General features: G+C 36.9%; 2 protein-coding genes across 6 annotated transcripts; one reads left to right on the top strand and one right to left on the bottom strand.

Moving 5' to 3' along the window:
- Window positions 1-3159: 3159 nt before the first annotated feature.
- Window positions 3160-6661, bottom strand: LOC115709785 (tryptophan--tRNA ligase, chloroplastic/mitochondrial). 5 transcript variants are annotated; one of them, XR_004010288.2, is made up of 3 exons: window positions 6463-6661; window positions 4175-5626; window positions 3160-4050 (listed from the first exon to the last, which is right to left on the bottom strand). XR_004010288.2 is itself a non-coding variant. In XM_030637993.2 (2 exons), exon 2 carries the CDS (start codon window positions 5607-5609, stop codon window positions 4371-4373), a length of 1239 nt encoding a protein of 412 aa, XP_030493853.2. In that variant the 5' UTR covers window positions 5610-5626; window positions 6463-6661; the 3' UTR covers window positions 3929-4370. The 5 variants fall into 5 exon arrangements, 4 of the variants coding, with proteins under 4 accessions (XP_030493853.2, XP_060968181.1, XP_030493855.2 ...); XM_030637993.2 differs by having other exon boundaries at window positions 3929-5626; XM_061112198.1 differs by having other exon boundaries at window positions 3929-5626; window positions 6512-6655.
- Window positions 6662-7887: 1226 nt separating this feature from the next.
- LOC115720433 (uncharacterized) lies at window positions 7888-11010 on the top strand. The gene is made up of 3 exons (XM_061112742.1): window positions 7888-8787; window positions 9287-10249; window positions 10555-11010. The coding sequence occupies exons 1-3, from the start codon at window positions 7888-7890 to the stop codon at window positions 11008-11010; spliced, it is 2319 nt and encodes a 772-aa protein (XP_060968725.1).
- Window positions 11011-11217: the final 207 nt, after the last annotated feature.

The raw sequence follows: 11217 nt of genomic DNA on the forward strand, positions 1-11217 counted from the left end.
TCCCTACAGGTGTATTAATATTATCAGATATCACAATTTTTAAAAATTCTCTTGATCAAGGGAGAGAAGCAGTTGGGATCGATGATAATTTTTGAAAAATGATCCTTGCACAAAGTATATAAGAACGATATAGTTGAAAATGATATATACTAACTGAAAATCAATATTATTCAAAGTTGAGTTAGAATGAGTTGAAAACGCCTGAAGCGTAAATGAACAATGTAGAAATTATTAATAAATGTTCATTTGATATGTCCGGAAATTTTTAAATATAGAGGTGCTCATAGAGATACATTAATGTTATAAAGTATTGATGATTTAAAAATGATAACCGTGATGGAAACGGTACTGTAAAAGAGACTCCCAAGAGAAGTTAGACATAACACATTTGATCATAATTGAATCCCTAAAGTGGTTCTCCATAGGTACCAATAAATGATAAACATATTTGAAAAATATGTAATTTAAAAAGATCTCTATAAGTTATGTCAATATGGGAGGAAATTATCATATAATGAAATTTTTGTCGACGATAGATGTTGAATGTTTGCATATACAATAAACTAACATGAGATAGCAAGGATCATGATATTAGATATGTCGAGAATCATCGACATATATTTTATTTTTGGCCAAAATATTATGGCGCAGTCCAGGCAAGTTTACTCGCATAAAGTGAAGACTGTAGGGTGTGCAAATAAATATTTCTAATGAGAAATTGGTATATATGTATTTGTACATAATGAATTGTTGTACAAAGTTTGCATAGACATGAGATTGATTGAAATACGGCTTAAATATTGAGAAAATATAATCACGATTTGATTATAGCCTGGAATATATTTTATGAGAGTTTATACGCGTCACACAAATGTTACAACAAAAGGTTATTTATTTGGAGCTTCTAATGTAGTGAGAATTTGAAATAAGTCTTGTCTAAAAATTCTAGAAGAATTTAATACATGTCTTAAGTGATATAAATTTAAAGTCTCGCGCACTATATGACAAAGATCTTTGTATGAAATAAAGACATGTAAGTAAATTTTTATTTGAAAAACATGTATTGTCTATGCAATATAAATTTGTAAATTATATGTTGTGATAGACTCTTGAAGAGTTTTTTTGAATATATTCTAAATGATTGAAGAACAAACTTTTATTTATTTTGTATATTGAGAAATATTAAATGTATAAAGTTTGTTCATTAGTAAAAAAGTCCTGAAGTATTTCATATGCATCAAGAATTATAGATATATGATCATTTGATATGGAAATTAAGATCATACAACAAGATAGAACAAATATATGGTCTTGGAGTACCATTATTGTCACAAATAAAAATCTATATTATCATTAATGTGTTATGTTCATATCTACTTGAAATTTTAAATTTTAGTATGAACAAAGTTGTATACACATGAATGATAAAATTAGTTGGATAAATATTAATGTTGCAGTAACCCCTCATCTATAATTTAGAAGTAAACATATACTTTGGAAGAGTTATAGAGAATATATGATCATAAATAATATACAGTGATATTTTAAAAGTGATAACAATAATCTTATGAGATATATTACCACCAAAAAAATTGTGGATCATATGTGCATGAAGGGAAGACATATTCACGTTGCACTCTTTTTCCCTTAGCTCAGGTTTTGTCCCACTGAATTTTTCTGGCAAAGTTTTTAACGAAACAACTTGCAAATAATTATGAATATGAAATATATATTGCACTGTTTTATTTAGCTCAGGTTTTTTCCCACTGGGTTTTATTGACAAGATTTTTAATGAGGTAAGTTTTAACATACTTGCATTTTATGAAGCAAGTAGAGAATATGTGGGAGTGAGATCATTGACATAGCATATTCGCGAAACATATGGATTGCACTCAATAAAAAAAAGTATCAACACAAGCAGTTCCCTATGAAGATAATACTTCTTGCATCGCTCAACTAAAAGAAGGGTACATTGAAGGAGATAGAATTAGAACACATTTCACCAAATTCTTCTTTATACATTTTAAGAAAATGCATATTGGTGTTCAACAAATTCAATCAAGTGTCAATCTTGCAAATTTATTCACAAAGTTATTACCAACATCAACATTTGAGAAGACGGCAGAAAAGATCGAAATTCGCCGATTATAAGATCTCCACGAATGCCTAAATGAGGGACAGTTAGTTTACACTATACTCTTTTTCTTTTGATCAAGTTTTTCAGGAAGATTTTTAATAAGACAGTTTTTATGGACATCCAAGGGGGAGTGTTATGAAATATCATTTATGGATGTCCAAATCACCATATTAATTATCATTGTATTTTCCTTTATCACATATTAATTTAGTTTCACATTCCTTTAGTCAATACTTTTGTATAAATAGGGGTTCACCCTATTAGAATAAACATCTAAGAAATTCTCATTCAATTTCTATTTCTCTCTTCATCTTCTTCTTCTTCTTCTTCTTCTTCTTCTTCTTTTCTTCTTATCTATTTTATATTATTCTATATTATTTTATAATACTCATAAAATTTTCTCATTAATTTCTACCTTAAAAAAACCAATAAAATTTAATAAAGGCCCAATAAAACTTGTAAATTAAATAGAGCTCAGAAATTTTAAATAGCCTAATTCTATCTTCTTCAACACATCTCCTTCTCTTCTTCTTTTCCAGAGCCAAAAAAAAAAAAAAAAAAAAAAAAAAAAAAAAAAAAACCTTGCTTGGCTGTTGCCTTGTTTGAATTGGTGCCACTGCCACCTCCTCCACACACACAAAAAAAACAAAAAAAATTGCTGCCATTATTTCTTTAGTTTGAGTATCAAGATTAGTGTATTAGTAGTAAGGTGTAGTGTTAGTTAGCTAGTTAGTTAGAGGTTGTTGTAAGTTGTTAGAGTTGGTTAAACACTTTTACTCTGTATTATATACTCGGTAACAAATCATTTCCCAGCTAATGAATTCAGTTCGTTCATCTCTCTTTTCCTAAATCTGATATTGAGTTGAGTGTACTTTGGAATAGTAGAATTTAGAATTCTAGTTCTAAAAATATAATTATGTTTATTTAATAGATATTTTATGGTATATATATATATATTTAAAAAAAAAAAAAAGAGAGAGAAAAAGGATCCACAAGTATAAAACAGGACCCTCCCAAAAATATATTAAGAAGCCTCACTTATTACGGAAGAAAACCATATTACAAAGAGACACTTAGGATAGTTAGCACACCATAGTTGCCGAGAAAACAATAAGAGTTTTTTAAGGATTTCCTTTACAACAATGAATTCCAATCTCTACATAAATTTACGAAAGACAAAATCCTCGAAAAAACTTGGTTTTAAAAACCCAAGTAGCTCTCTAAATTTTAACTTTCTCCCACGTGTCCTCTACTGAACTCCCGACCCCTTCAAAAATTCTAGCATCCCTTTCCAACCACACAACCCATATTATAGCTAGTATTGTCGTTCTCCAAATCTTTGTTTTACCTTTGCTACCATTTAATTTGCTAACTATCAATTGTGGTACACATCTTGGCATAACCCACGACAGATTAAATTCTTTTATCAACCTGATCCATAATTAACGGATGAAACTGCAGCCTAAGAACAGATGCTCAACGTCTTCCCCACTAGCTTTGCAGCAAACACACCAACCAGGTAAGATGGATAGATAAGGCATCCTCTTTTGCATCTTATCATGAACGTTCACTTTATCTAAAGACACGAGCCACCCAAAAACTTTGACTTTTGAAGGAACACAACTTTTCCATAAAGGCCTTGTCCAGTAGACTCCACTACCATTCAAGTTAGATGTAAACTAAGAGAAGGCTGACTTACAAGAAAAAATTCCCGACGGGTCCAGTTTCCATAGGCGGCTATCATTTGAGATATTGAGCACTCTAACATGTTTCACCTTTTGCACTCTAACATGTTTAAATTTTGACATTTTATTCATCTTTAGATGCTCTAAAAAAACACCTTTTTCTTGCGTAATTTTAAACATTGGTCCATGAATATGATTCTCAATTTCTCCGGAGTCTGGTGATTGGCGCTAGTATATATATATAAACGTCTCAATATTACAACCCAAAAAAACAAAAAAAGCAAGTCAAGGACTCAAGACAATAAAATCATGAATAATATATGCCAAGAGCAGAGCAGTAAGGAATACATACCGCACCTCTCTGAACGGAGGTAACTGCATCATTGAGTTTGTGGGCCTTCCAACAAACCATCACTCTCCTCAGGAATATAGAATATTCTTAATTTATGCACCAACAATTAGTGAGTAACGATGGATACCCAAAAAAATTTAAGGTTGCTGTCTTACTAGTCTTTACAAATGAATTCTTCCAGAGGCATTGGTTCTGGTCATCTTCGCAAGAATCCCATTGCCTGGTAGACATTACTAAGAGTAGGATCTGCTATATCTGAAGCTTTTGTCGCACCTTCAGCCAAAATTTGATCCAAATAAGCTGAATCAGAAATTATTTCCATGTAGCGAACCTGGATGGGATCAAGATGATCAACCAAGGCATCAGTTAGAAGGGGTTTAAACTTTCCCCAGCTCATATCTTGACATTCATGGGCCACTTCCTCTTTCGTCCTTCCCGAAACAAGCTGATATATTGAAAGAAGATTGTTGCATTCAGGTCTTTCAGGATTATCAAATTCTAGGCCTGAAAAAGAGTCCGTTTTGCAGCGCTTTATCTTGTTCACTATAACGTCTTTTGGATCAAGAAGATTGATCCGAGATTGATCTGAAGGGGCAGACTTGGACATCTTGGAAAGACCATCCGTCAAAGACATGATTCTAGCTCCAGCTGGTGGTATAAGAGGCTCAGGAACCTTAAAAAGGGAACCCCCTCGCCCTCCTAATTTCTTCCACTTCCTTCCTCCATATAAATGGTTCACACGTTCAGCCAGCTCACGTGTTAACTCTAGGTGCTGCTTCTGATCCTCCCCAACTGGGACAAAGTCAGACTGGTATAATAGAATATCAGAAGCCATCAGGACAGGATAAGTTAAAAGACCAACCCCTACATTTTCATCTCCCGCCTTGAGTGATTTCTCTTTAAACTGAATCATCCTGTTCAGCCACCCAACAGGTGTTGCAGAACTTAATAACCACATCATTTCGACATGAGCTCGAACATGAGATTGTACAAAAACTGAAGCCTTTGATGTGTCAACTCCGCAAGCCAAATATATAGCTGCTGTATCCCTGGTGGCCTTAGATAATTTTTGTGCATCATACGACAATGTAATCGCATGGAGATCCACAATGAAAAAGAGAGTATCATATGTATTCTGAAGTGAAATCCAGTTCTTAATTGCACCAAGATAATTCCCCAGGTGGATGGATCCAGTAGGCTGGACTCCAGACACAATTCTTTTCCTCAGAGAACTGGATGGAGTTTCTTCAACTGCAGGTTCAGTAGGCAAAACACTACAAACGCATCGAAAACCCTTGAAATTCCTTTGGCGATGAGCAATGATGGCAGGTTCTTTCCAGTACTTGCTTTGAAACCTACCATTGCACAGTGAAGTAGCGAGGCAAGGAGATGAGGTAGAGAGATTAAGGAAGTGTGAGAAAACTGAGCGACTCATCTTCTTCTCCGAGTTTACTACATTTATATTGAAACAAATTTACATCAATCCTTTCCCTCTTAATCCACACTCAACTAGATAGCCAAACACAAAAACACAAATATCGAATACCCAAATGATTCTGAAAATTAAAACATACAGATCCAAATTATTTAAAAAACAAGACCTAAATAGTAAAATGGAAGTTTAAACAGAAAGAATTCAAGTTGAGCTGAATTCCCAGGATTTCAAAGCACTAGGCAAAAATAAAGGGACAGAAATCTTTCTACAAACACCAAATGCTTGAAAAGTTAAAGAAACATCTTCTCAAGCAAGCAACCTAACTGAGTATTTTCACAATTAATTTACTTGCTGATAGCAACAAAATTTACATTCAAGAATCAAGACAGACAATAATACTATCCATGATCATATGTAAACCATTTTAAAAAAAAATATAGTTAAATTCTCTATAGCAGAAGAAATAAGTCTCATAACCTACCTGATAATGTTAGTTCCTGCTATAAATTGAACCCAAACAAACAAGGCTAAAATAATATTTAAAGTGATTCGCCTATTCTAATCACTCTAAAGTACAAAGAAAATGAAAAAACAAGCAATCAATTTCATTTAGATATGAACAAGAAAGCAAAGATAGAAAATGTAAGACCATCAAAGAACAGAGAAACTGAAAAACTAAAGGAAGCTTTGGCTTTATTTGTCTTTCTCTTAGCATGAAAAAAAAAAATGGGATGGTGAGAGGCGTATGATTTCTTCAGTATACTGCTCCATAAAACTAAAATTCCAAGGCAACTACAGAACAGTACCATGTTAAATACTAAAAGCAATGCTGAAGAGATGCAAATGAATAAACCTAGAGAAGTAGCCAAAAGAGAGTGCCTTAAGAGACATAGAGGGACTGCCTTGAGTAGAAGAGAGACTAGAGAGGATGAGACCTTGCTGTCTGCGTGAGTGAAGTGGAGGCGAGCCTTCTGTGTTGGTGTTGCTGCTGCGTGCGTGAAGAGAAGGAGAGAGAGAGGAGGAGAATATAGTGCAGAAGAGGATGAGGGAGAAAGATTAGTGTTCCTAGGTTTTTCTTTTATTTATTTAGTTTTGGGCTTCTACAATTTACAAAAGTCACTTGAACTGTTTTAAAAGAGAAATTTGATAATTTATGCTAAAAAATTAGATAGGGTGTTTAATTATACCCAATTATTACACATAAAAAAACTATACCTATCTTTTAATTATCTTCCAAAAATACCCCTGTCTTTTCAAACTTCTCTCATTCCCTCTAACTCTATTCTCTCTCTTCTACATTCTCTCTCTTCATTCCCTCTCCCCACCGATGCTGCAAACAACAACCACACCAGACGACCAAACAACCAAAACCCACTAACCCCAATCGCAGTCGACCACCAAACAACCACCAGACGACCACGAACCCACAAACCCACAAACCCACGAACCCACGACGACGACGACGAACCCACGAACCCATGGGCACGAACCGAACCCTTGAACCCACGACAACCCAGACGAACCCTCGAACCCACTCCAATCGACCCCATCGACGGATGCCCGAGCGAACAAGGAGACCCAGTCGAATCCCACGAACCCAGCAATCCAGGTTAGTTTTTGTGGAATTTTTCTTTGAACTTTCTTCTTTAAAATGCATACATTTGTGGTTGAATCTGGTATTGAATTGAAAGTTGTTATTTTGTATGTTTTTTGGGGATAATTTGTGCAATAAAACTGTGGGATGAATGTGGGTTTCGAACAATAGCTTTTTCTGGGTTTTTAGGTTATTGTGCGATTTTATGCGATTCTATGTGCGATTTTGTGCGACGTATCTGGAGTCTGTGCAGGTATTTATTGTGCGACTTTATGCGATTACTGAGCGATTTGTGTGCGATTGTTACCTGGATTATAACTGTTTGGTATGTTTAGCGACTTTAGGCGATTACTGTGCGATTTTGTGCGATTGTTACCTGGATTATAACTGTTTGGTATGTTTAGCGACTTTAGGCGACATTAGGCGATGTGTGTACGATGTATGACATATTGGGTAGGTTGTGCGATTTTAACAATATTATGCGATTTAGGTGCGATTTTTGTGCGATTGTAATTGGCAGGATCTTATTTTTTGTTTGTTTTGTATTGTTTTTTTAGCGATATTGTGCTATTTATGTGCGATGTTTATGCGATTGTATGTCACAGTGGCAATCTTTATGCGATTTTTGGGCGATTTTTGTGCGATGTTTATGCGATAAAGTCTAATTAATCTTTGTAAACGCAGATGGCTCCAGAACTTATTCTCCCAGTGTCAGAGCATTTTCTAGGGCGTATAACATACAGAGGGAACGGATATTTTGCATCAATCAAGGCTAAATTTGAAGCTTTTAACTTGACTCAGAAGGTGAAGGAGACGCCCTTTGGTGTTTTTTGGAATGCCAGCGATTTGAAATTCAGTGGGGTTATTGTGCATCAACTGTTACTAAGGAAGAAGAAAGTGAGTGAAGCCAAAAACGATGAAGTGTGGTTTTACGTGGGTAAAACCGAAGCTAGATTTGGACGGTCTGAGTTCGGTTTGATCACGGGCTTAAAGATGAGCGGTGGTCCTTCGTCAGAAGAATTGACTGCACAGTGTGATTCTGATCGGATCTTGCGAGACTATCTCAACAACTCAAAAAGGGTGACCTTTAAAACCCTTTGGCTAGCGTTTGAGGCATGCGATGTGGCTGACGATGTATACAAGCTGGGGTTGTGTGCATTTGTCGAGGGTGTTCTGCTGTCACGGGCCGAGGGTGTGTATATCTGGACAGATATGCTAAAGTTGGTAGAAAATGAAGAGAAGTTCTTCGAGTATCCTTGGGGTCTTCTTTCTCATCAGAAGTTGTTGTCTTCCACCACTAAGAATATGCAACAACTTAGGCAAAACTACATGGATAAGAACGATAAGACCAAGAAGAAACACAAGAAGGAGAAAAAGGTTACTCAACCTGAAGCGAAGTACAACGTGTACGGATATGCTCCTGCGCTGCAATATTGGGCATTTGAGGCCATGCAAGTTTTGGGGAAGAAGTATGGCCAGTGCAAAGGGACTCGATTCCCTCGAATGTTGAACTGGAGCACCCCCGACACAGTCACGAAACATGATGTGAAGCAAGCTGATGTGGCTGCACTCTTTGAGAAAAGGGTACGTGAATCTTTCTCTATTTTAGCGCAATTATTTTTTGCTTTAAGTGTAATCTGTGTTATATGCGATATTTGATGCGATATTTTGCGATATTTGTGCGATTTACTTTACAGTGCATTATAAATGTTCAGTGATTAATAAGTTTTTCGGCGACTTTGTGCGATCATAGTGCGATTTTGTGCGATTTTACTTGCACTCCTTATAAATTTTTACTTGTATTTGTTTTATTTGTTTAGCGACTTTATGCGATTCTTGTGTGATTGTTGTGCGATTTGTTGGAAGTCTCATGTTTTCCACTTGTATTTTTTGATGTTTTTTGTGCGACTGTATGCGATTACTGTGCGATTTTGTGCGATTTTCGATGACAGTAGCAAATATACTTTTCTATGTATATGTAATAGTTTTTTGGCGATATAGTGCGATTTTTTAGTTTTATGCGATTTATTTGGGATTTTTATGCGACATATTTACGATTTACCGTGATCTTGTGTTTTTGCAGATGGTTGTGCTTCAAATCTTGTATCCTCGGAATTGGGAGGTTGATTACTGGAAGGACAATTGTGAGGGTGAGGTCCCCACAGTGGAAATGGGGTTGGATGAGGTCGAAGAAACACAAGTCGGGGCGCAAGATTCGACCGCATTCGAGACCCAAGCCCAACGGGTGGCAGAATATGTCGAAAGGTCCAAAATTATTCCACCATCCCCACCCAAGGAAACAGCAGACGCCTCCACATCTGCCACTGTGCCCCCAACCCCTACCACTGTGCCCCCAAGCTCTACTCCACCCAATGACTCCGACTACCTCTTGTTGGCTAAGAGATTGGAGAAGGTAGAAGCGCAACAAATTGCGATTCTTACTGCCCAGACTGAGATGAAGGCTGACTTCAAGAGAAGTCAGAAAGAGATGAAGAATCTTATCATGGATCAAATTGCGACCGTGATAAGTTTGTTACGTGCGACCTTCGGAGCCGACACAACCATCAGGGCCGGCACAGCAATCAGACCCCACACATCCATCCGACACGGCAGAGCCATTACAGACGGTCATCCATCACCGCCGACATATGATGATGATGATGATGTCTACCCAGAAGATTGGCAACCTGACGTATGTGACGTTCCTTCTACTCCTGCAAACGCCATTGTCATTTCGCTGGGTGATACAGAATCTCAGGATGTGGAAGAGTTGCAGGGGCCACCAGATGGGGTGGAGTTCTGTAGGCTTAGGCGAAAGCGGAAGCCGGTTTTCTTGAATGACTACACAGTTGGGAAAAAGAAACAACGACATGGGCCCGTGGTAGTAGACACACTGAAACCGGCGGACCCCCGGCTGTTAAATTTTTTCCAGAAGTGGATTACTTATGCTAGGGACAATGGCCGTCCTAGGGATGTTCACACTGGCGAAGCCACTAGATCCTGGTTCGTGAAGTTGATGGTGCTGAACGAATGGCTCGACGATGATGTAAGTTATTTCTTAACAGAATTACTTTATTGTGTTTTTCATTGTTTGTGCGACTTACATGCGATTTATATGCGATTTATACTCACTTTATGTATAACCTGGTTATGCGACTTTTATGCGATTTATATGCGATGTGCGTGCGATTATAAACTGATTTATGATTGTTTGCGACTTATGTGCGATTGCTGTGCGATTTGTGTGCGATCTTTTTGAAACAATTTTGGTGATTTCTTTGTGCGATTTCCTGCGATTTGTTGTGCGACTTTTATGCGATTTCTTTCTTACTGTTTTCTTTTGGAACACAGCAAATTGATGCCATGGCGCACTTATTGAGGAGAAGACGGACCCTGTACCCAGAAGTCTACACTCGAAAAGGTGTAGTTTTGGACACATCTGCTCCACAGTTCTTTTCCATGTTTTGGAATATGTATGAGGGTGACAAGAGCAAGATGAAATGGGATGAGGGCGTTATGAGTTACGTGCAGGGGATACTGCACAGATACTTGCCATGTTGGGAGAAGCAGAAGTACATATACTTTGTGTTGCACCTTCCCAAAGAGCGCCACTGGGTGGCAGTTGAGGTGGATATCGAGAACTGGGAGATCATTGTATATGATTCTGATATCGGTGCCACCGTTGAGGCAGCCATGGAGTCATATTTGAAGCCTTACAGCGAGCTCTTTGCAAATCTAATTCGAGATAGCGGTTATTTCCAATACAACAATTATGTACATCCGGTGGAGTTGGGCGATCTCAGTTAGCTCCTACCCCTCCATTATAGACGAGCTACCTCGGAGGTTACACCACAAACGAAGAGCAGGTGAATCTCTTTTTTTTTTGGTATATTTTGAGTAATTTATTTAATTTTGCACTCCATTATGAATTACTTAACTTAATTGTTGCTAATATTAGTTTTTTTTTTTTAGTGGCAATTGTGGAATGTATGCCATGGAGCACATTGAGCACTT

The sequence above is a fragment of the Cannabis sativa genome, chromosome 3, assembly GCF_029168945.1.
Source record: "Cannabis sativa cultivar Pink pepper isolate KNU-18-1 chromosome 3, ASM2916894v1, whole genome shotgun sequence".
Classification (NCBI taxonomy): domain Eukaryota; kingdom Viridiplantae; phylum Streptophyta; class Magnoliopsida; order Rosales; family Cannabaceae; genus Cannabis; species Cannabis sativa.

What these genes read in the sequence shown, in the direction of transcription:
- LOC115709785 (XM_030637993.2), bottom strand. Translation starts at nt 5,609, where the DNA reads ATGAGTCGCTCAGTTTTCTCACACTTCCTTAATCTCTCTACCTCATCT.
- LOC115720433 (XM_061112742.1), top strand. Translation starts at nt 7,888, where the DNA reads ATGGCTCCAGAACTTATTCTCCCAGTGTCAGAGCATTTTCTAGGGCGT. An exon ending in CTGCACTCTTTGAGAAAAGG is followed by an intron (nt 8,788 to 9,286) that starts GTACGTGAATCT and finishes GTGTTTTTGCAG; the next exon opens with ATGGTTGTGCTTCAAATCTT. An exon ending in ACGAATGGCTCGACGATGAT is followed by an intron (nt 10,250 to 10,554) that starts GTAAGTTATTTC and finishes TTTGGAACACAG; the next exon opens with CAAATTGATGCCATGGCGCA.